This window comes from Aythya marila (genome assembly GCF_965140915.1).
Source record: "Aythya marila genome assembly, chromosome: 1".
Classification (NCBI taxonomy): Eukaryota; Metazoa; Chordata; class Aves; order Anseriformes; family Anatidae; genus Aythya; species Aythya marila.
The window spans coordinates 90,839,271-90,865,681 of record NC_139042.1 but is presented as its reverse complement, the minus strand read 5'-3'; the positions used below and the strand labels follow the sequence as shown (position 1 = coordinate 90,865,681).

At 36.8% G+C, this 26,411-nt stretch overlaps 1 protein-coding gene across 15 annotated transcripts in view; it reads right to left on the bottom strand.

The window, feature by feature from the left end:
• Positions 1-26,411, bottom strand: part of KDM6A (lysine demethylase 6A) — a 152,639-nt gene that overhangs the window by 48,395 nt on the left and 77,833 nt on the right. For 8 of the 15 annotated variants that reach the window (XM_082754211.1, XM_082754216.1, XM_082754215.1 and 5 more), the window contains exons 6-11: positions 23,943-24,063; positions 13,978-14,032; positions 11,658-11,692; positions 8,113-8,206; positions 3,089-3,215; positions 238-336 (exon numbers count right to left, since the gene is read on the bottom strand). In XM_082754211.1, the coding sequence (XP_082610337.1) occupies positions 238-336; positions 3,089-3,215; positions 8,113-8,206; positions 11,658-11,692; positions 13,978-14,032; positions 23,943-24,063 (531 nt within the window). Of the gene's footprint in view, positions 1-237; positions 337-3,088; positions 3,216-8,112; positions 8,207-9,424; positions 9,491-11,657; positions 11,693-13,977; positions 14,033-23,942; positions 24,064-26,411 lie in introns of all 15 variants that reach the window. The other 7 variants (XR_014316996.1, XM_082754203.1, XM_082754210.1 and 4 more) reach the window with 1 other exon arrangement.

Here is a 26,411-nt window from a genome sequence, read left to right as displayed (position 1 = left end):
ACAAAATCTTAACATGCAAAGCTCATACACAAAGCATATTCATTATTTTTAAAAATTGAGAAAGCAAATATAAATGTAATATTTAAACTTCAGATCAGACAAATCTGATGACAAAGGTAGAAATAAAAAAGCTTTATGGTCCACTTGAGAGCACAAAGGAGTTAAAAAGCTGGTTTTCTTCATTTATATATATGCATTAGCATTGAATTTCACTGTATTACCCTGTTTCATTCTTACCCTATAGAACACCATGTATCTGCACTTGCTTCTGATTTATCAATAGATTGCCTATAAGATATAAAGGCATCCTGAACTTTCCCAATACTTGAATAGCACCTGGGAGAAGAAAAAAAGAACTTTGGTAATATTTAAAGAAGTTAATCAGTGAGGATGGCTTACCAAGACTGGTCTGATAAATGTTAAATCATGCAAATACATACTCATCTAGATGAATCCAAACATTTGCTGTTTCTCAATGCTGGGCACAAGCAGACTCAAATTTCTTTGTCAACATATATTACAAACTGTTTATCTGAGAAGTACACCAAGAGCTGTTTAAACCCTAGCTTGCTGCATTCATAAGGAAAGCAGAAGTCATATTACAGTTTGAAGAGCTACATCTGTTTTGTTTACAATATCTCAGTGGTCAATAGGGAAAATATTTATCTACAGATAGCATTTTAAAGAAACAATTACACTACCTATTTCATGAAACTTATCGTAATAAAATATCATCTTCTACAAGGAGCATTTCATGATCATTAAGAGATAATGACTAATTCAATCAAGATGGTCCTTGACTGCCTTGGAAATTTCTTATATGCATTTCTCATATTTCAGTAAGATTTCAAGTAATGAACAACATACCAGTTTTACCACATAGGGAGTCCAAGACATTCTCTAAAAAACCCTTGCTTGTCTGGATTCTTTTTTTGTGTTTTCTTACTTGAATATTAGCTATATACTACAACTTCACAGGTATTCTGGCATTTTAGCAGAAATATCAGGTCTTGAAAGAGAACTACCATTATACCACAGGGAATAATACCTACCTTTTAAAAATGAAAACCTTCAAATAAATAAAATATTAAAAATGCATATGCATTTACTAGGTTTGTTTACAATAGCTCTTATTCCTTATAATGCTTGTGGTAAGTTTCCTTCTTGGAAAAAGAACTCACAGCTTTCAAAGCAGATAAATAACAAGAAAACATTTATTCTAGTAAAAAATAATATCGAAGCAAACCAGTACAGGTGAAGATCCATCAAACATGCTACACTTCGGTGTATTCTGTATATTATCAAGGCTCACTAGAAAATACTCTAATACCTAGTGGTACTTGGTCTAAAAAGACACATTAAATCTCAACACAATGTTTCAGAAGATCATTTTTATCGCAGTCTAACCCAAGTTCCAGTAGGCATGTTGGAAATCTGTCTGATTAACAGATACACAAAGACTCCATGTTGGAAATCTGTCTGATTAACAGATACACAAAGACTCCAATTAGGATAACATTAACATTAAGCACCCAACAAACCTTAAAAAAAGGTGGTGTGATTTTTTTTTTTTTTTTTTGGGGGGGGGGGGTAGGGAGATGGGGGGAAGGAGTGGATTAGATTGGGGTGGAGGTTTATTTTTTGCAAGTTATCTAGGAAGCTAGCCTTAAATCAACATGCTACCCAGTTTGGTGGAAGGCCAGAAGAGGAAGAAATAACACAAGGGAATACACAGGGAGAGAGAAAAAGAGGAAGAGCAAATGCACAGACAGACCAGCTCTGTAACCTTATTACTCTCCTTTTCTCCTGCCAGCGTATGGATTGGAAGAATGAGGCACAAACATTTCAGTGTAGTCCTCCCTGTAGAGTGTAAGGGACACTTCCACTAGGTTTTCTCTTCCCCCTTTTCCTCCATTCCTCACCCTCATTTGTATGGTCCTAGGGTTCACTCCAACCACATTAAAGCCGAGGCACAGCAAGACCACAGCAGCTGCCCACGATACTCCACAGAGCCCTGGCTCTGCCCTGCTTCTGTATAAGAAATCAGCTAGCTCTAGCCATGTGGAATGGGACTTCAGAGGAAAAAAGAAATAACAGGATTTTAAGCCAGCAGATGACGAGATGAGCCAGACAATCCCTGGCTAGTTTACCCTTTTCTCCCCACTCCTACTCCAACCTTCTGCCCTTCACACTCACTCCCTGTGCTCCTCCCTTAGCCTGCAGACTGCTGGGTTAAAAGCCCTGTCCTAAAGGACCAGCTGCAGGAATGTAACTAGGGTGACAGAAACAACAGTGTGTTCTAGTTGTGTTTGACAAGCACCTCCAAGAAAGTGAGCTGGAAAATACTGAGGTTTCTATGTAACGTATTTCTCAACAGAACTGACCCATGCACATGTGGACTTAAACTGTCCTCAATGCTTTCAAGCTTATAGAAAGCAAGTTGGATTGTTATTCTCCAAAACCCAAATATTCCAAGAGTTGCTGCTAGCATGTTCATAAAGCACCTCATTTTCTTTAAAAGGAGACCAAGAAGAGTCATCTAGTCGATACGATTTACATCTCGAAGTGAGTTAATTTTAAGTGAAAAATGCTGTGCACAAGTAGAGATGAACACAATACGTAAGTAGAAATTAAAATGGATCCACCTGAGCTATCCTGGTCTAATATTTAGTTGTAATCTATTCTGTTTGCAGATGAATAGATACCTGAGAAAAGTATCTATATTTTAGTTTTGAAATTGTTGAGACTAGAAGGGGGATTTTGACAAAAAATCAACAGGAATAATCAGAAAAGTAAAAACAAGCAGGGGAGACTGACATTAGTGTTAACTGAATAAACTACAAAAAAAGCAGGACCATTTAGGTAATATAATTAATTTCAACTTCTAATCTATACTCATCCCAAGTATGTCAGCAGCTTGTCTTTCTATATACTTTCCAGAAAATTAGGCTTTAGTAGATACATACATCTTTTCCCTTCATTTTTCATCCAAAGCTGCTAAGGACAACATAAAAGATATCTCCTAATAATCAGTATCCTCAAAGAAGCTACAAATACAGTTAAGAGTGTCTATAAAGTCATCTCTCACCTTCCAAGGAAATACCAGGATTGACCAGAATTTGGATCCGCTTCTAGAGATTTCTGGAGATATTGTATAGCATAACTTTCCTTGGTTGCCTTGTCTCCAAGCTGATCCACGGTGTGATGCATCCAGCCTACAGAAAGAATCCATAAATGGCAGAAGTGAAATTCTCCAAGACTATTTAATGCTTTGGCACAGCAGGATATTGACAGCTTTAGTTCCTCTTTAAAAATAGGAATATGATACAATGCTATTGCTTACATACACTATTATGAATGAAACTTTTAAAATTTACTTGTTATGTTCTATACTAAAATTACAGGATGAAAGGACCTAGAGTGAAAATTACTTTCAGGTGGTTTTAAAACGTTTTTGTTTAAAGCATTTTCTACAAGGTTAGAAGCTTAACTATTAACCACTCAATCTTCCTCTATAAAAAGTTAACTTGAAAATGTTAACTCCTCTCTTCTCTGAACAGAGGCACCTTTCCTGTCGTGAAAAATGCGTTAGAGGGAGAATGGTGGTATATCTATTATCTGTATATTATTTTCAGCTTAACCTTTCCTTCTAAATGCTGATATTCATCCTATAAGTATATTTGCACTATTCCCCAACTGAACATTGGTAAGAAATGCTGTATCTCCACTTAAATTTTTCATACGTTATCATCTCATTGCTGTAACATCCTTTCCTTTTACCTTGGCAAACAGAATCACCTCTCATCTGCAAACCAAATCCTGCTAAAAAGATAATTTTATTTTCTCACCTGACCACACAATATCCTTCCATATCCTTCCCTTTTTTACTTACATTAGATAAATTATTTATCTCCACTTTAATAGCCTTCCACAATCCGTGCCCCCAAAACATCTTTTACATGCTATTAAGGTACATCTCTGCTCTAGCAATGATGTAAGACTTGGTTACCATTTCAAATAAAGCATCTTTATCATCTACTTAAGCTTCTTCCTATCTGCCACCGCGCTTCAATGGAATCCCCTTTAAGCAGTCACAAAGTTATCCCACTGCTGTTAGTATCATGAGTACAAGGAAATCCTTTATAACAGGCTGCTGACTTGCTCAAGTCTCAACCAACCACACTGGTCAATAATGTCTTGCCGTTTGCTTAACCTCCATGTATTTGTCTTAGTAACCCATTGCTTTTTGCTTAACGTTTGTAAACTCTAAGATATGACAACAGACTGTCCCTATGTTTCTGTAGTACCCTGCTTAAAAATGACACTTTGTGAAATACTTTATCAGTTCAGGCAAACCTTGGCTATTTTAGGAAAGTTTTAGCTACAAACATTTGTATACACATGCACTGAATGTCCATTTAAAACCCATATCCACTAAGCTTTAGCACCCTAAGCTTATCCTTCATGATACAGTCTAACTACATAAACATAATATCATTTAAAGGATCAGAGTCTGCCTGCCTCATCTGAAATGCAAGATGAAGTAAGCAAGGCTGAGAACTGAACTAATGAGTATTTGCAGCTTTACTTCACTCTCTGACATTCGACTACACCTTAAATACCTTATTCTACTTCTTTTATATGTTTTATATATGTATTTTTCTTTCAATTCCATGGGCTTATAGCTCATCAACAGTCACAGTGACACTTTTGCAAATGGAAGGCAAACTTCCAAGCTTTAAAAAATAGGCAATCTAGGAGAAAATTTTATCTAATGAACAACATTTGCTCGAGGTGTTTTAAGAAGTTTCCAAGTCTCCACTTGGAAACCGTGTTCAGGAGGTTAAGTTTGAATATTTCATGGACTGCGAGAAATACCAGGTTAGAAGTCAAGCGGTTACAGTGCTGACAGAAGAGCGCTTTATCTTGTCTGAAGATGGATCAAGTCAAAACATTGCCCGTCAGGGAAAAAAAAAAATAAAAAAAAAGCAGACATTTTTGCAGAGACACATAATATATGCAACATTCTTTCATGGACTTCATAAACAAACCACAATTTTTATGCAAATCCCAGGTCAGTGAAGTTCTTAAGCATATAGCAAATCTTTATGCTTTAAGAAAAATGGTTTATGTGAGGGTGGTTATCTGAATGCACCTGCGCAATTGTATAGGAAGGATAAAATGTATTGTGTGAAGTGGTAGGCAAAGCCCGAGTGAGATGAAGGTAATAAATAGCTCAGGAAGCCTAAACGTGGGTAAAACAGAGATTAAATATTTTCCCAAATCTTCCCAAGTGTTGTCTGGTGATGCCTATTTTATGCTTAATCTGAACCTGGCCGGACTGCGAGATAACATGCTGTATCGTCAGATCTTTGCTGAGGTTCACTGATAAGAAACAAGAATCTACTTCCAGGAGACAGAAACGAGAACTAGCAAAGCCTATCTAGTTTCACTGCTGAACCAAGTGTTGCTTCCTGATTTTATCTGCCTACCTGAGGGGAGGTGAAAAAAGCAGAAGGCAAGAGAGGGAGAACAAAGTTTTCTACTAGAACGGCACAGGTAAAAAAAACTGGATCTCTCTTTTCCTCATGCATAAAATGGAAGAACATATAGAAAGACGACAATCTAAAAACCCTGATAAACTGATCCAACTTCTCCTTTGCAAGACCTAATTCAAATTGTCAACTAGAATAGTAAATACTCTTCTATTTCTGGGACCTTTTCAACATTACAATCAAAAATGCTGATTTTGTCCACATTCCAGGCTCGTTTTCAGGAGTTTACAATGTAATTTGTAGCAAATCACCATGTTTCCTCTGCAAGAGCATGTTCCAGCCTGGCTCATGCTTCAGTTGGTTTTACGCCTATCAATCATTCTCGTGCTGAACTTACAGCAATTGCTTTTTTCCCTGAAAAACATCATCTCAGACTCCAAAGAGATGAGCCTCTTCCCTATTTTACTATCTCACAATGGCTCATCCAATTATACAGACACCTCCTAGGATTGCCCCCAGACAAAAGTCCTTGGGAGGGTGCTTTGGGAAAAAGCAGATGCTTACATTGTTCCTACACTCCTCCTTATGCAACTGTTAATTACAATTGGAGAAAGAATACTGGGACAGATTTGATCTTCAGTCTCATCTGGTACGGCTGTCCTTATTTAATGTAATTTTAGGCAAAGTGGTGAAACGAATTATTGTCTGGAAAGCAAATGAATTGTGGTAAAAAAGAAGAAACAAACTGTTCTTATCCAACTGCACAGATCTTCCTGTTACATCTATCGGAACTAATTAGCACGCATCAGCTCAAACACATACATAATTCCTTGAGAATCACAAGCTTCTCTTCCACAATGACCTGCTTTGGAGACCAGCAACAGGAGCAAAGTTTTTAATAATTCTCCCAAACAACATCTGAGCTTCCCTAGATTTCAATTCTTGCTCAACAAACATTAACTAGCTAAGGAAAATAAACAAAAGGTATTCTCATGCCAAAATAATTTTTCTGTTTGAGTAAAAAAAAAAAAAGTTCAATATAGAAATACAAATACATTTGGATTGTTTTTTGCCAGTAGCATTCTGGCAGATGGCAGGTATTTTCTATTATTTTTTCTAAGCAGCACTGTACCACCCAGACCATGCTTCCTTAGGAGGTGTTTTATTATCAGTTGCTAGAACCCAGATCTGTGATAAACACCACACTGATAAACAGGACTATTAGCAGCAAAGAGAAAAAGAAACAGTATTGTTCCTTGAATGTTCTGGTTAAAACCACTCTGTCCCTTCTTCCACATAGAAGATACCCCCACTATCACAACCAGGTGCCCTATGCTGATTGAACAGGGGAAGTGAATCCAGTTGTTAGACAGCACTGCTCTGATTGATAGCACGGAGACCTGCGGTATGATTTCATGAATACAACCATGCCTTTGCTTCTGGTCTAGCAACGTGGCAAACAGGGTTGCAAAAGCATTGGTCAAGCTATTTTGGGCAGTCTATCTCTTGTTGATTTTATGCGTAGCTGTTCTGGATGAAACTGTTGACAATTTATACTACGTGGGATAGTACCAAGTTAAGGAAAAAAATTTTTCAAAAATAAAAAAATTAAAGGGGATACTGAAATGTAAGGAACACTGTCACGTGACAAGAAGATCAGCATCAAGATTCCAGCTGTTTCATTTGTTATTTCACATAGAAAAATCAAAAGCTACACGAATTAGCCCACTCCAAATACATACACAACCAGCATTACAAGAAAAAAAAAAATATTATTGTGGCCATAACTTAGTACCGGGTACTGATTTGAATTAAAAAACCACTGTGTGAAGGAAAAAAAATAAAAAGAAAAAAGAGATGGGCATAAGCAGGCTAAATTAATATTTGGAATAATAAATTAGATGAGGAACATGGAGAAAGTGAATGAAGAATTTGCACTGGATTGAATAATTTTAACAAAATATTCTGGAAATACTTTTAGAAGGCATATAGAGCAAATGTAATTTATTCTACCCATCCATTACAAGTTTTTGTCTACAAATGATTTATCAGCTTTCTATAAATATGGGAGATGACAAATTTTAAAAGGTAGTGTTTTTTCACTTTTTTGGTAGCTTCTGTTATGGAATCTGATGATAAAATTTTAGTTAGAAGAGCATGTTTTTTGTTAAACACTAATAATTATGAAGAAAGAAAAGGGAAATTTTTCATTTGCAGTGTTCTCCTATTCTGCAGCAGAAAAGAGTATTTTGGTTTACTGCCCTTAACCTGTCTGTTCAAGGGATGTTCCCCAAGGCAGAATTCAGAATTCAAAGAATACAGAATTCTAACTACTGTACTCTTGGCTCTGAAAGATCACCCCCTCATTGCCCAAAACGTGTAGCACAGATACTGCAGCAAGTCTAAGAGCTTTTTAATTTTCTAAGTTTAATTAAAATATTTTCCTTCTCTCTTATTTTGTTAATTATCTACTGTTATGCTTTCTATTTTGGGTGAAAAACTCACGTATGATACTCAGTGTTTAAGACTCACTTTGGAAATGGAGCCTTAAAACACCATTGCTGAATGCAAAGATAGAAAAAAGAAACACAGGAAAATAAAAGTTGATTTTACATACCTAACTGCTGTAAGACAGTTGCTTTTACTTGTGCAGGAAGGTTTTCGATCTGCAAAAGTTGTTCATAAGCTTCCTTTGCAGAGTGATACTTTCTCTGCAAAAGGAAAAAAGTAAATTGATTAATCATAAAGCTTACAATAGATCACCAATAGCAACGATTTCACAGCACTGACAGCACACAAACACATTGACAAAAAAAAATCTAAAACTTTTTTCTTGCATACAGTGCATATGAAAGCTTTCCTGAGTGATGTATATATATGTTAAGAGAATAACTTCCATAAAGTATAGTATTTAATATAAATTAAATATTTAAAATATTCAAGGGAAATTTGTAAATTATTAAATTTGGTCAGCTCCTCACACATGCATTATGCTTCTTATACTAAAATGAACATACTGCTTTTTAAGGGGAATGCTTGATTGTGAGTCTACATCTGAAAAAAGAACCTACACAAATTACTCCCAGGAAATTCGTAACAGAAATGAAGATCATCAGTAACTGGTGGCTTGTATAATTTTGCATCTCCCTTCTCTGTGCTATATTTGAACTGCCTTTCCAATCTATTTGTTGTATGGTAAGAGTCCCACCATATGTAGAATTAAAATATATCCACAGATTATGCCTAGAGAATGACAGCATGCACTCTTATTATTTGCCATATAGTTTGGACGTGCTTAAAGCATGGAAACGTTCAATTCTCAACTCCCTATATAAACAGGACTTGAAACAGAAAACATATTTCCTAGGTTAGAATCATGGTCTTTATTAACTTCTGGAACAGTATAAAGTGCTTTGTGCACATTAAAGGTTAAGAATTCTTGATTTTTATTTTCTATCTTTTGGTAAGTGTCCACATCTGCTTATCTTCATGTTACCTTAACAATAACTTGTTTAAAGTGAACTTATTCTAAATGAACTTATTCTAAATTCTTCTGTTCCTCCTCTCCCACAAAAGTCTAGAAGGTATAAAGTTGAAGTCTGTTAGAACCAGTAATTTATTTTTTAAGTTTCTAAAAATTCTACACTATGTATATATGTGTATTTTTTTAAAAAAAATAAAAATATACTTTCAGATAGTTTAACATTGGACCTCATTCTGGCAAACAAATGAAGAGCATATGAAAATAAACAGGGCCAACTAAATACAAATCATTGTGACTTAGTTACTTTTTTTTTTTTATATGCAAAGAGAACACAGTACTGACTATTGGTGTTTTAAAAGGGACAACTGATAAGAAAACAGACAACCTTGTTGATTTTAAAACCTTAATCTAGTCAGGAAGAAAAATTAAAGCAGCAATTACATACTTTCAAATGGAACAAGGGGAAGTTGGTAGAAAAGGTTTTTAATTGGTGTTCATGAAATGCAGACAACTGGTAAGAAAACAAATAATATAAATAAATAAAATATCCATGGCTAGCAAAATAAAAACAATCAGGAAAAAATTTTAAATTTAGCATTGGGAACAAAATTTGTAGTTAATGACTATGAAGGATAGGCAAATGAACAGACGTTCACCGTACAGCATGACAGCAGGGTCAGCAATCTGGATGTAAAACAGAGTATCTAGTAAAACTAGGATCTCCACTTGGAAAAAGATGTTTGCATACTTGCAAGGATGTAGAAAGATCTAATAGCATGTTTTCCAAGTCTAGAATAATTTTTACTTTTGTTATTTGTTGTATTATTTACCTTTTAGAAATCTGTTTACATATATACCTTCAAACGTTACTGAAAACTGTCATAATTTGCTTTTATTCAGATATTTTAATTCCAAAGATCAGAGTATACATCCTTGATATTTGGCTGCATCACCAATAGTCTTAGAAATGGGGGTTGGGAGATAAGCATCATCATCATCATTTTTGTTTAGGAACTGTAGGAGCTAGTACCCTGAATGGCTGGAGGGACTCACTGCCAGAGATCAAGTTGTAGAAACCAGCATTAAACACCAAGGAAAACTATGGCTAGTTCTTATCAGCACCAGGCAGTTCTCTTGTTCAGAATGAATCCACTTTCTGATCGAGCATTAGAGAGGAGCTCATTTTCAAATATATGACAGGGTTCACAGAATTGTAGCACTATGTCCTTTAGAAGGTATCAAACATCCAGCCTCACTCCAAAAACACCTCTTCACTGTGCCAAAGGTAATATTGAGAACCAAGTCAAGACCCATCATGGTACAAAGTTTCTCAGATTCCAGAAAAGAAGACGCCCCTCAAGGGGAACTCCGAGGCAAACCAAGTCTAACAGCAGTATGCACTGAAACTTTTTGGCTCTGACTCGCATTACAAGTTCCCGTTGCGTACAAATGCCAGACAGAAAGCTTAGCTTAAGCATTTGTAACATTGGTCACACTATTATAAGGCACCTGGCATGGCGACCTGAGATTTTCTACTTTCTGCTTTATTCTGCCAGATCAAAAGAACTAGCGTGTGGGGGATGCTTTGTTATATAAACTTGTCAGATGTGCTCCAATGCTCAAAATGAAATCTGGCTGGTGGCCAAATAAAAAGTCTTTCTAATGCTTTACAGAGCCACAACAGTCCAGGAAGTTTCTTAATGGTTGTTTGGGATGGGGGGTTTGGGTTATTTAGCTTTCCAAATTCATATATTCTACTGCACCGAAAGAGCTCAGAAGAAAATACCTCGTTCAAATCTACAACTTTCATTTATAAATAAATACCTACTTAAAGGCATTTTTCACCGTGCCATCGAAAGACAGCACTTACTTTATCAAGCTACTTTTCAATAGACTGAAAATGTAGAATTTGTCTGTCATCCGTTTTATTTACAACAGTTTTTGTTTTCATGTCACACCTCTTCCTCAGTCATATTATACCTATAAACATGATAAGAGAGTATACAATCTACAGTCATATGACTAGTCAGTCAGGTTACAAATATACAATAGCTGTTTCAGTAGCTGCTTGGTTTTAATTTATTTATATCCTGGAAGCTCAGTGAGTGCTTGGTAATTTCCCAAAAGATCCATCTAAAAAACTCTGCGGTGGGATTCGACACAGAATTAATAACACAGCTTTATGTGCTATTGTCCTCGGATCTCACATGCTCCTGTCACATGTGTCTAGTTAAATTCGAAAATTTCATGTCAAATATACTTAAAAGGCACCTGGGTATCTGCTTAGACTTTACCATGTGTGAATGCAAGAACAATATAAATACATATGAAATGAGAAACTATGTATTTTTTTTAACATTTATATGCAATGTATCTATTTAAAAAAATAAAATAAAAAATACCCATTACCATGTTAGCCAAAGTTACGTTTTGTTTTTGTACCCCACTTAGGAGACTAGTGAATGTATGTTTAATAAAATAGATACTTCACTTTAGCATGAGTCCTCATGCATGGTATTTTCAACTTAACAGAAGTAAATAAAGTTTATTCTGCGACTGAAGACTTGAGCCTAACTTCAATTCACAAAAGCACCTATAATCAGCTGGAGTCCACAAACTGATTATATCACGTAGTTAGAAACTTCATAACTCATTATAAAAAAGAGCTTCAAGCTTACCTGAATTTCATATAAGTGGGCGATGTGAAACTGAACTGTAAGAGGGAGAAATCAAAATTATTAGTCATAATGAATGACATTAGAATTACATTTTTTTTCAATTGAGAGAGAAACATGTTTCAAATTTGCCAATGCAAAACCAAGGCTAACTACATTTTGAAAATATAACAGTATGTAAACATTGATATTTCACATTTAATAAAACAGAACTGACAGAAAACAAATGTGTATTCGAGCAAAGCACCAAGACTGCAAACATAGTGCAGAAAGGCAGTCTATGGATTTTATTTGTATTGTGAAATGCTGAGTCCATTAACCTTTCAGTAAAGTTAGCAATAAAATCTCTTTAAGCAGAGATGCACAATGACATAATATAGGTAATGTTTGCTGTACGTAACCAAGTTAGAAACAAATAAGAAAATATCTGTGTTTGAGCTAAGGTCAACTCATTTCAATTGCACAGAATTCTTTCTCAGAGCTACAGAACAGTGTAACACAGAGGTTACAGGTAATTTGGGGCTCCAGGTTTTCTCTCTGGGTCACAAGGGAGGGAAGAAGATCCCTCTGTACACTGTGTTGTCCTTCACCATAAAAGAAGGCACCCTACTGCATTTGAGAAACCAGATCATAATGAAATGTATCATCTAAAATTGTAATCAATTTTTAATCAACTTTTTGTGTTCTTTGCTAAAGGGCACAGAACACTCCCATTTACGTTCACCGTATCATCAAACTTCATTCTGCACTGATGAAAGAGAAACCTCTGCTTTTGTTTTAGGGAGTTCATTGCCTAAAAAATAATCTTCTTTCTTTCCCCCCGCCCATAGCAAAACCCTTTCAGTGCAAATCTACAAAAGAAAGCCGTACCATGTAGGGGAAAAAAAAATAAAGGTGTCACATTAGCGACAGCCTAAATAAAAAGATATGCTGGGTATTAAACACTTCGGCTAGGAAGACAGTCGCTGTACTGCTGTTACTCACACAGCCCTCTATAGAAATAGAAGGGACGGGATTAGGGCAATCCGAAGCATTTATGTGACAGTACCTGATACCTTTCCACTAAGTGGTACTGAAGAACCTGACAAATTCTCTCTCGTTCCTCTTCTCTCTCTTCCTCTGTGCTTGCCAGGCACTGTGCCCAACACCATGGGACAAAGCAGCCCTTATGTGGGGCCGTACCTCTACATAAATCTGGGGGCAGAGGAGGAACGTGGGGGAAGGCTGAGGAAAGCCTTACAAATATTCAGAGGTACAGTGAAAACTGACTAGGTCGGTGAGAAACAGTAAGAAAGAGCATGAAATAAAATAAGGAATGATATGGCTGGTAGAAAACAGTAAGAACCTACTGACCTAGTAAGAATTCCACAAATAATTTTACAAAATTATCTGTGCCTGCTCCTGATAAGTGACATACTTTGCAGAGGACTTTGTAGTGCAGCTGGCGCTTGATACTGAAGCGGCCAGCAGTTTCACCCGTGTGAACAAAACCCCTTTCATTACCCTTGCTGACAGAATATTCAGAATTTGAATTAAGAAATAGAAAAATGCTTTTAATTATTTTATCTAATGCTTCTAAGCTTACTCTTAGGAGGCAATTCAAACTCAACACCAAGTGCAGCATGAAGGTACCTTAAAAACTGTCTGGCTTTTAATTCTTACAGACTCCAAAGCACGCAAGAACATACATTTATTCCTGCATACAATTCCACTAATTATGGATAAATATCTCCAGTATGCTCTGTAACAGCCTACAGAACATACAACAGTATGATAGATTATACCACATTAAAAGATTATCATGTTCCAGCACCAACTGATATATAGTGGCATCTAATAAACCAAATAAATTATGTTTTTCTGATTTTTGTTCAACAGCATAAAACTGATGTTGAACATGAGATTTATAAATTCTACTGACATTAAAGTGATTGCTGAAAAAAGACACTACCAAGATGCCATGAAGTTTGAAATGATGACTATTAAATATGAGCCATGGCACACACACTACATTTATAAATAAATAAATGAACTAACAGTCAAACAGCAAGTTGCCTCTAGAACTCAAGGCATCAGACCAGTTAATATGGTAAAAGTCTCAATTTTTACTTATTCCATTTACTAAAACAATCACAGTTCCACTGGAGTATCCGTCTCCATTCACAACAGCAAGTATTGTAGTCTTCCTCTCTATTTTCTGAGTCTTTTGATTTTGTGTGTTTTTTTTCCCCACTAAAAACTGATACAATTGTGAACATATATAAGACTTTTTTTTTTTTTTAATCTGGAACAGAATTAATGTAAATACTTAAAAGTTACTTACTTTCAGCGTTAGACAAAGTGCAGGGATTGCAGTCAATCAAAGCTAACTGAAAATGCTGAAAAAAACAAGGATGATTTGATTTTCAAACAACGTAATTCTAGTACTTTGGCAAATTACTAAGAATAAATCAAACTGATACTTGAAAATAAATACCATATTTTACCAAGTGGTTTAAAGAAAACAATTTCCGATTTCTGTTCAACTGTGTTTACTAGACGTAAGTAAAATTTTTGTTGTAAACATGTAGCAATGCTTCTAGCAATGCAAGCTTGCAAAAGACATCTTCACAAAATAATTAGAACAGACAGCATCTGAACAATGACTGCATCAAATGAATGGTCAAAATTGGAAAATCAAGTTTTCCTCGGAATGCACAATTGAGAATGAAGTTACACTACTAGCTCATAGTCTCATGAAGATCAACATCCAAGCTACAAATTTGTTTATCTAGAAAAACAGAGTATTTTTATGCAAATGAGTGATCTTGTTTCTCTTTTTCTTTTTTTTTAAACATTTTCTTTTGTCAAACCACACTTAAAATGAGTACCTCTACATTAAAACATGAATTCAATAGCAGTTAGTAAGTTCTTATGCCCTCTCCCCACCAGGTTGACTTCAGTTAAATACTAAAGCTTGTTTATTTTTAACCATTTTTCCTCAAGAACCACGAAAAATTTTGGGAACACCTTTGTGTTCTCACATTCTGAGATAAGCATTTCACTCATCTGGAAAGAAGAGAACGCAAAAAAAAGAGAAAAAGGTTATCTGCAAGAAAGCCTGGATGTGACCAATAATTTCATAAGTGTCATGCCAGCTTGGAGATCACTATTTACAGTTTGAAAAGTGTGCTAAAATGAATAGACTAGGCATACAAACTCAAGTGCCCATTCCCTTTTCCACAAACTTCACAGAAAATTCCTACATGCAGCAGAGAATTCGGATGAGTACATCCACCCACCAGAGAGTAAGGCCTAGGAATACAGGAACCTAAGAGACAGCATGTAAAATACTACAGTTGACACAGTTATCTACAAAGTACAATATCGGATGGCTTGAATGCACAAAACGTTACTGATACTTCAGAATATTTTAGCCACTTAGCACAAAATTGACAGCCACTGTTCAGGATGCCATATGAGGAGGCATCAGGAGCTTATTAGTGTAAGTAGGAAGAAAAAAAATAAATAATTCATTGACAATAGATGTATATGCAACTTGCTTTCCATACTGTCATACTCCAAGCATCTAGGTAACTTTCCTCCTGCTCCTAATAATACATTGTGTATAATGTCTACATAATGTACATCTCAAAGATTTACAAGAGTTTAACAGAACACCAAACATAAACATTTTAACAGAAAAAAAATTAGAAAATTAATGTATTATTCATAGCACAGTATAAGAAAAGAACATCCTCATTAGCAGAGGCATACAGTAGCACAGCTTACCTCCTCACTGACTTACATCAACACCATTTGTAATACATAGCAGCTTTTAGAAAATGAAACAAACTCAAGTTGATTAACCCAAATTTACAATTTTTAATGAAAACTTCAGCAACATAATTCCCAAAACAGGGTACAGAAAACAATGAACTCACGTATACATTACTTGTAAAATAGCTTTTTAACCTTAGCATAAACATTAAGTAATAGCTTATTAATACTAAATACCAGCTTATTTCTCTGATTTGCCTGATCCTTTTTCTAGTGTTCAGCAGTCACAGAGAACTTAAAATCTCCCCTCACATTGCAATGCTACTTGTGTGCCTCTGAGACATCCTTTAGTCTGTTACCATAGTGATTCTACTAAGCAGGCAAGTTAAAAAAAAAAAAAGACTAAATAAAAATAAGATGTTCTACATTATATCGCATTTTTCCTAACCAAAAAAGAAAGAAAAAAAAAGGAGGGGAAAGCAAAAAGGAACAGACCTGTATACTTTGGCCTGTACATTGAGTATACTGATTGAAATGATTCAAAATCCATTTTGCACAGACATGTAAGCTTACACTGTCATTAACAATTAATATGAAAAGATAAAGCAGAAAGGAACAGATTTGTTCTCACCTAGCAATGCTATTATAAAAATCTGCAGATGTAAAGAGAAGCGATTGACAATTGTTCTGCAGCAGCTTTGCAGAAAGGTTATTGCAGTGAGGCTCACCGAGAGAAAGCAGGCAACCATACAAGAAAATCTAACCATTTTAATATTTAAATATGCCAGAAATATCAGTGCTGTACAGTAAAAAGCAGGAGTACACTTACCAATGCCTTCTAAAAATTTAAATTCCTACTCATACCAGACCTACTGTCTTTCCCATTTCAAAATCCACATTATGAAAATTTTCTTGATGTAGCAGATTTCTGCTAGAACTGTTTACAAAGCCACAAAGAATAAGGAAATGGATAATCTGAAGCAGGTAACTACAGAAAAACAAACCACTTGCCCTAAACAATTCTTGCAAAGCAACACACAGACAGCCCAGAACCTTTCAAACCAAGAACCTTTGAAATGCACAGACACAAGCAAACCTGCACCTCTTGCTAGATAAATAATCCATAGCTCCGCGGTAAGTATTCAAAAACAGACAAAAAAGCATGCACTCCGACACATAAGAACTTATCAGCCAGAAGCAGGTCCACTAATTACAATTACCAGCACCAAAAATTAAAAGAACAGTGATAATTTCCAACTTCCATCTCTGCAACAAACAGAAGCAGCTAGCAAACATCTGCACCTCTCTCAAATATTGCAGTACTGAAGCTGGCTACTGCTGTGTGAAATAGTTATTATGCAGGAGAGGCCGCTGCAGTTCAGAGACGACATACAATACCTCAAGGCAGACAGCAGTCTATAGAAATTCAAATCCTGAGTAAGAGGATTTACCTAGAAGGCAGTGTTCTGAATGTTAAAAAGTAACAGTCTCTCTTCAAGGGCTGCAGCCGAAGTCACAATATACCTTGATTTGTAGCCATCTGTAATTGCACAATTATCTACAGCCTGCTCTGTCTCCTCTCCAGTCCTTGACTTGCCTCTGATTGTGGAAACAATTGCGAAGGTAACCTTTTCAAGGATCAGAAGTACAGCGGACTGCATATAAACATAGCTGATGAAAGTATTAGCTCTAGTAGGAAAATAGAAGTAAACTGACATGAATTTAAGCAGATTAATATGTTTTCAGTACTAGAATTAAACACCAGTCCTCTTAGCAACCTAGCTCTTCACAGTTTTACAGGCAAGTGCCCCTACTCTTTTTGGCTTTTCATTAGTAAATGACCAATGCAGGAAGACCCATTTTCCTCTTTTTACAAGATTTTTAATAATACTTCTGTCTACATCGAAGTCCCAGACTTCAGAACGGTGATTCTCAACCCTGCTGCTCTGTAGGAGGGCATTAAGAAGCGCTCAGTAATTCTCCGTTCTGCATTTATTTAGCAAGCATGGCAAGCCATCGTTCGAAACCTGACAGTTCTCCCAGACTTACCATGAGGGCAAGCTCCATCATGACTCAGTATAACTCTGTCAAGAGATGGCTTTTTCTGCCTATGTGACTTAGGTGTGCTGCTTTTGCTCCTCAGAGCAGCCTTTGTTCAGATAAGTAGGGCACAGAAAGCCTTGCATAAGCCATGGCAGAGCGCCAGGCCTCCATTTGCCAGGCCTGGCCGGGGCCTGGGGAGAAGAGGGTCAGGAGAGGACGAGCTGCGGGCGCAGCTCCTCTGCGTGCTCCCTGCTCTGCTCTCTGGGTCCTGTGAGTTCAGAAGGAGCTCATCTCGAAGGGGAAGGCTTGAACACAACAGGCACACAGTCACTTTTGTCCATCTTTGCTGCATTTTTCACAGAGCTAGAGCTTGAAAGCCTGGAAACATACACGACCACTCACAAACAGAAGGCCCACAGACCAAGCAAGTGTACTGGCACCTACACTCATTATCTTCAATGCTTAACTTTAAAACCAGCTATTTCTCTTCATGTGGTTTGTTCTTTTTCCCCCCCACAGATGATGGAAGATGCCATGTAGCATGTAAATTCAATTTTAGCATTTACTTCTCTTTGTAATCATGACATTTCTAAAGCGCGCCTACAGACCTCTGTTACAGAAAAACTGCAAAATGCCTTAAAAGCCCAAGCAAAACTAAGTACGAGAGAACAAAACAAAGCCCTCTGTAGGCCACATGTTGTGATCTACCATCACAATCAGTTGTGCTAATAACTCCACTGCAGCTGCATTACAATGACCTGCTGTGTTAAAAACTTCTGTATTTTTACTTCTGGTATATTTTTCTCCGTCATACACATACACAAACTCCAAAGGCATAGAGAGTAACATAATTCCCAACTGCTGTTTCTAACCACTTAATTTAAGAACAAAATAAAATCTTTTGCCTAATTTCACCCTGCTTTTGACAAAATATTTTAGGTATACTGCTTGAATACCTGGATATCCACCTTATGATAGCCAAAGTCCTTTATTTGTTTTGCTTTTTACCTGTAAACGTTCCTGATCAGTTTCTGCTCCAGTTACAGAGATAAAAGTAGACCTCAGAAACTTAAACTTTTCTTATCTATATGGATTTTGAGTATTTCATTTTTCTTTAATAATTGAATACATACAGCTTCAAATTAACATGCGTGAGCTAAAAAAAATTGTTAATCTAGGCATATGTGAAAAATAAGACTGTAAAATAGCACTTGAAGGCTTTGAAACAAGTTTTCACTTTCATAAATAAACTTTCATTTATTATTGAGAAAAAGACATAACAATATGTCTGTAACAGCTACTTGTTGACATGAAATACCTCCCAATAACTAAAGATCCTTTTAAAGATATATATAGACATGAAGATTAATAAAGTGATGGTATAAATAGGTACTGAGTATAAATAGGTTCTTTGAGCTGTTCATCTGTCTCAATTTTTTTTAATATTTCATGCATATTCAATGTAATTCATGCGTACTTCCCAATAAATTCTAATTCTTTAGCAGCCTTTTCCTTGCCTAATATATGCAGTATGTCTCTAACTTGCTAACAAATAAGAATCTTTAGGAAGTAATTATATATACAAAAAATCTATTTGAATTGATCGTTTACGGGCATGACCAAAGAATCAGCCTGCAGCAGAATACCAGAATAGCTGTTTTATCCATAAATAGGGAGGCAAAATTTCTCCAGAGTGATAGACAGGATCTGCATTTCTACTAAAAAGCAGATATTTGAGAACATGAAAAATTTAATTCTCATTATTTTGTGGGTTTTGTCACCGGGCACAGGATGCACCTGCAATATGCTTTAAAATATATATACACATACAAATATATAAAAATGTAAAAATCTCCACAATATACTTTCATTTGTAAATAACCTGCTCATGTTCAGAGTCCCTCCTGACCACCCATTAGAAAACAAAACTCAGAAAACCAGAACCACAGAAGCCCTCCCTAGAACTTACCATTCCCTCAATGTTACCATTCTAATAAATAAAAAAAATAAAAATAATTAAAAAAAATACTTTTTTTTTTTCCTGAAGTAGTGTCGGCAAACAAAGGAAATGAACTGAATTTTACAGTCAAAAGTCTTTGGGGATTGTCATTGTAACTCCCCACCAAAAGCACACTATGATACTTCAACACAGCAGAACAGAACGAGCACCAGATGGATGACTGGTTTCTCATAGCTGCAGTTTCCAATGTAACCCAACTATTCAACTAAATAAGATGACAACTTTTTTTCCTCAGCTCTCTTTTATGCGGTCAGTAGTCCCACAGAACATACCTAGCTACACCTGTGTGCTCTACCCACCTCTGTGTTCAGCTTGCCAGCTAGTCAAGAAGCATCAGGCTTCCTGACGCAAAGCGTGGATGGGACAGCTTTATTTTCTGCATCCTGACACACCAGTCCCATACCCAGCCACATAAGGTGCCTCTTCTGCTGATGATGCCAACCAGCTCACCTCATCCTTAGCTTGCAGAGCTCAGACAAATGGTTCTGGGGCAACATGTTCCACAGGCATGTTCCAGAAACTTCTCTTTGAAACCTTTTCATTCAGGCATATTGGCTCGAAATTGGTTAAGATTCAAAAAGTACTCAGGGGAAGAACTGAGACACACGTAAGACAAGATGAGTACATACCGTTATGAAAAAGAAGGCTAAAATTAAAAGAATATACTGAATGAAGAGGAAGACTAGGAGAAAAGCAGGTGACATGCCAGAAATAACACGGCGTGTGCTCAGAAGCTCAAATGCTTTTTCCAACTACACTAAGCGTACTAATAAAGAGGTATACTATATTCCTGGCCATCTTGCTTTATTCTCTTTTCAGCTTACCATGGTACCACTGCAGCTAAGACAGTCGAAAACAGTACTCCTGGTGGGCTGGGACATGCAGAAAAGCGTGAAAAGGTTAGGAATGTGAGATAAACCTTAACTGTATGCTTCTGCTACAGTCATCAATATTAAAATCTCTCCTGCCTCCCTACGCCCACAAGACAACAGCAGTTGAATTTGGAATTGATTATATTTTTCTGTTGAATGAGGCAAATTCAGCATTCACATATCACTTCTGTCCTACTGCTCTGTGAGGTTATACAAAGACGACTTTCCGTTCAGCCAGAAGGGCAGCTTTTTTTCCCTTAATGTAATCCTAAAGACCAAGTCATTTCCAACAGCCCCAGTGTTCTTGCCAAAGTTTATGGCAATGGGGTAACACAGCAGTCAAGGGTTCTCAGAGTAATTTGCAAGTCTTAACTGCAGCAATATTAAAAACATGCAAAAGCAGTAATTGATTTTTGAAAAAAAAAACACTGAGAGTTGATTTTATGCTTGTTAAACAGCACTCTAGTAATTATCTTGATCATCAACATCTTAAAATAGTAAAAATTAATTTTGTGCTTAAATTGCTTACATAAAATATAGATGATTTATGTTAATGGCCTAAAATTGTGAAAAACATGGAATATATGACCTTCAGACTCCCATCCTTCCCCCTTTGCCTGGAGACTCTTACTGACAATGACTCATCTGTTGGCAGTGGTTTATTCTTAGCAATTACAGACTTAGCATGAATGTTTAAATACCATCAAAAATATTATGATATTTCAAAGTACATTAACGCAACGTTGGTACAATTTGTGAAATTCAGAACCGTCACAGAAGAATACCAGATGAAAACTTCTCTACTTTCTGCCTCTGTATCGTACAGGAAGCTCAAACCTGACCATGGATTCTGTTAGACCTCTACAGCCCCAGGAAATGGCCTATGTTCAAGGCGAGTCCCTAGCAGCCTAGATCCTAAAAACCAGAGCCACCCTTCTGAAATCCTGAATCCTTTCAGCAACAGCTACCCAAAAAAAAAGCCAACTGTGTTGTTTCATTACTTTGGGTTACTCATCTTTTGTGTTGTGAAAAGACGAGACACTCAGTCTCAGAGAAAGAGGCAGACATTCTGTGAAAACATCCTTTCGCACTCTTTCATCAACTCTTTCTGATTTTATTCTCCTCATGCTTCTGCATAACCACTGCCACTTCATTTTGTTCTCTTCACTAAGGAAGTATTTTCTGACTTGCTACTCACAGAGCTCCGGCTTAAATCTTAACTCAGGGATCAGCCTGACTGGCTTTTCAAGGAGCTACTGTCCTGTTTACTCCACCTATTCTCCTCCTCCATTTATATATTCTGATGTACACATTGATCTGTTTCAGTCTACAACAAAAAGAATCCATCTCAGGACACTAGATTAAATCCACAGCTCAACTAAACTGAAAACAGCAGAAACTGTTCAAGACCAACTAGATTGCCCCACTGGGTCCTTTCTTTCTTGCTCCTCACTGTTTGTTATCGATTCCCTGCTAAAGATAACAATTTTCACAGTCAAGGAAACAAAACAGAAACTCAAGCTTAGGTGCTTCAGTTGGTAATTCCAGAGTACAGTTTTGTGTTTGTGCATCAGAAAATATGCATGCAGCTCTCCCCACCCCCTGCCATTCCCACCTCCTCCCATCTACCAGAGCCCCAGTAACTGTGCAACCCCAAATCGAGGTGGTTCAGACTCTGATCCACCTCAGACTGCACATGGAAAGACACTGGGCTCAGAGCAGCAGAAGGTGCAGAGCAATGCAATCAGTCAGGGAGGTGGAAAATGAGACATCCTTTTAGCAACAGCCTGCAGCCTTATTGACTTAAGGAAACTATCCTCAGTGCAAATCCACCCTCGTGTTTATTTCTTAATCCCCTTGAAGACCTTCGCTCTGCTTCAGGGTAAGCTGTTTTTGTTGTGTTTATTTGTTTTCCTAAGTGATTTAATCACACTGCACATAAAAACAATGGGATCATGGTCATTTTGCATTGCAAAAAGTTAATTCCTTTCCTATTTTTAAAACAGTTCTTTGGTGTTTTTCTCCCCATCCTGGTTGGTGTAATGAAAACTAAAGGTTTGCTATACTTAAAATCCTAATCATTGACAAACTTTTATTTTGCAAAGTGGTTAAAATCACAGTAGAACATTTAGAATGAATTCTCATCATATCAATTTGAATACTCGATTCAGTGATAAAATTACATACTTTATGGTACAGCAGGAAGTGGTTGTCTAAGTGATCATTTTCTTCTGTTAAAAATCAAAATGTAGAATCTCCTTCCACTACTTCATTAAAAGTTAACTACCTCCTTGCTGATTTACTCTTCTATTTTGTCCCTATAATATGTCTTTAAAAACAAAAACAAAATACACTTTTCAGCATTTTTTCCTTTTATTCCCTATTTATCAAAATAGTCAATGCAAAATTCATGCCGAAGTATAGGGATATATGACCATCCAGACTCATACATAATCTCACTCCCCATACAATGGCCAACTTACACCCCCACCCCCCCTTGACTTCTTTTGCCATTCACTGCAGTGAATCTTTCATATTCCTGTGCAACATCAACCTCTCTATTTACAATTCCCAACTTCATTTGTCTCTGTTGGTGAAAGCTTGGACTCTGGATGAAAGAGGAAAAGCCTGATGAGAGAAGTGCTTCCCGTTATTACAAAGAGCAAAAGGAAAATGTGAGAGTAACACTCCACTCTTTCAAATCATTGACAATGTGTTCCTGATAGCCTCACAAATACAAGCTGCAGGAAAACAATCTGCCAGGAAAAGGAAGCCATTCTACAAGACTCTTGGAAACAAACAAAAAAAAATGTTTTTTTATAGGTTTTAGAGGAGATTAATATGCGGAAATATATTTATATATTACAGCTAGTTACAAATGACAAATTCTCAACAGTGCAGGAGTAATTCCCAGTATAACGTGAAACTCCTTTAAAATAAAATGTCCTTTTTCCAAGACATGTATACCTAAATTTAGGTTCTGTGATGGAAAAAAGCAAGGGGATAAAAGTGGGAAACGGAAGTAGGGGGAAAAAAAAGAGCAAAAATGTTGAATGGAAGGAGATAAAAGTTACAGATTACAATCAGTGACCAAAAAAAAGAATACAAGCAGTAAAATGAAATTTAAAAAAAAAAAAAAAGAGTAGAGAAGAAACAATGTACTGTATTAACACAAAGCATTTCTAACTGATTAGTCAGAAACTGCTGCCTTACAAGCTGACTCTCAAATCACGAAATAAAAGAAAAAAATCAACCAACATGCCTTTCCATGCTCCCCATCACATCGCATGGCCATGGGCACACCATACTTAGCCATATGGCACAGCAGCCCCAATTTTTGCACACCTTTTCCCTCTCAGAGTCCTCCTTGCAAGGGACTCATTTACCCTCTTCCATTCACACTGTTAGAAGGGTACAAACAATATAAAAAATTGATATGAGAACAATATTTTGCATAAAAGCTTTCTATTTTCAATGATTTTTATGAAATAGTGCAGCATCTAACAGGTATATATTTGTGCATTCCTTTCAGTTTTTAGATGCAACACAACTTATAACAAATATTAAATTCAATCTGAAAGGACTTAAACCTACCTTTAAACTGGACTCATAGTCTGTGTTCACTTTGAACATAAGTCCAAGTCGCAAATGAATTTCCTTGGCTCGACAAAAGCTGGGATCAACATAAAGCGCCTCCTGAAATGCTTTAATTGCCCTAAAAGACAAACAGATAACAAGTATTATTTTTTACTGAAATATTACTGTTATAATAGTTATTTGTATGACTAATAGAAAGTAAATCAGAAAGTACTGTTACTGAAGAACATATCAATATAATGGATTAAATGTTTTTGCTGCATCATTTTTGGTTCTTCAAAGACTGGATCATTTCGTACTCCAGATATCCTAATTGATTTGAAAGTATAATCTTCTCTGTTCATTTGGAGAAACTAACTTGCTGCCTGAAACACAGCAACACGTCTGCTATTTCAGAAAGGACGATTCAGGAATAAGCAACAAAATTAACGCAACTGGAGAACAAGGGTGTACACAGCGGTCAGTCCTGTCACAACCAGCTGCTAGGCTGCTTTTGATTAGAGCTAGCACAGAGTCCTGAGAGGGTGGGCAGAACAGGAGGCCTAGAAGATCTCACACACCTCCTCTCACTGCCCCGACTTGCTCTACTTTCAACTTTGTTACTCCCTGTATTAGCACCGAGGCTGTCCAGGGACTCAGCTAATACCTGTTACTCCCTTACTTCCCAGTCACTCAAATGCCCATGGCAGGACACCCAGTCTTGCCTCCATGGCCCCAGGGTGGCACAGAGCAGGCAGGTGACAGGCAAGGCCATAGGGACACCTGTACCCACTGGGGGACAGCACAGGGATGCTGGGCAGGACACCCCACAGTGCCCCCAAATCACACCACGTTTGGGCGAATGAAACTCACTCCTACTCCAGGCGTCCATGTCATTCATACAGACAGAAGTTGCAAAGGGAAATGCAAGAAATATTTTGCACAGGCTTCATTCATAAAACACACAAATGATTGCTCTTGAATTCATCATCAGATCTAAAAATCTTACGGGCTCTTCTCTTTCCTGATGTCAAAACATACTGATGGCATTGTATCTTCCTCTGGAAGATCCACCTTCCTTCCTCCACAACAAAAATGTTGGTGCCTAAAGCATTATCTGACTGTTTAAATACAGCTTAAGAACAGTTTAAATTGAAAAAAATAATAATAATTAGGAAAAACCTACATTTTCACTGTGGAACTGAAGCTTACAGTCCTTCAGAAAGGTTTTCCTCTCCTTGTACCCTACTTCCCTGCTCAAGCAAGCAAGTAAAGCACAAAAGGGACTCAACTTGCACTAGCTAAGCATCCTCTCACATGTTGTTTAAACTTTCCAAGAATATCATGGCTGGTGGTGAAATACACCGAAACTGGAACCAACAAGGTGCTGTGTCCCTAAACAGCATGCCCACTATCGTCTATAAGGAAACCCTTCAAACAGTGTAGTGATCACCAAATTTTGGCTTACAAATGCTTGTAGATTCTACTACCATTTTAAGTGATGCTTTTGTTACACACAGAAGTACAGATTTTATCATTGTATACCTGAATTTCTTATCTTAACTCCAATACAGTACGCAGTATGTTGGGCACTGGCACTTTAAAATCCATTATTTGTGTCCTGTTCAAAGAATCGTGCCTACCGCATCTTTCAGAGGAGTGGTGCACTCGAAACAAAGTGAAGTTGCAACCAGCAGACAGTAAGATGACTATATCACATTTAGCACTTGAACCTGCTAGTCACGAACAGCCCCTGAGGTTTGCAAGGTGTAATTACCTCTGCACAGGCAACAGCGTTCACCTTCGTCTAAGATGCTCATGGCATCAGGTTCAACATCAGTAGTAATTATAAGTATTTGCAATAACCTTACAACCCGACAAAATTTGTAATCAAGCCGAGCCCAACACATAGAAGGAGGAAGAAAATGAACAGAATAAGACATTGCTCCCTTAACCATGATCAGTGCAAGAAGCAATGGCACCTTTCTGAACCTACTTTGATGGACATTTGGATAAACTTATCCAAATACAACAAAAATCTCTACAACCTTTAAGATGTCATTTGAGTTACCATGCTAACCGTCAGATAGAAGCGTTCTAGCTGTGCATTTCAGCTGTACTTGATCACTCCCAAACTGATGGTTTGGGGAGGAAAATGCAGAGATGCTTTGCAATGGAATGGATGGACAGACTCATAGCAATTGGTGAAAGACTCTATTTAGAAATGTTCTTTCAGTTTATAGTACTTGATGGATTTACTTTTAAGCATGAATCATACTTAAAATGCTAGTGAACTCCTGTGCCAGTGTCTCGCTTGTATCTTGAAAAAAACCTCTGTATCCCTGAATGCCATAATAAAAACTAGAAGAGAATTCCAGTAAGTAACACATTTATAATTAAGAACAATTACTTCGGTAAATTCAGGCAAAAACATTAAAAGAATATGGCAAATATCCCCAAAGTAGCTTTTCTAACTAAAAATCAGGT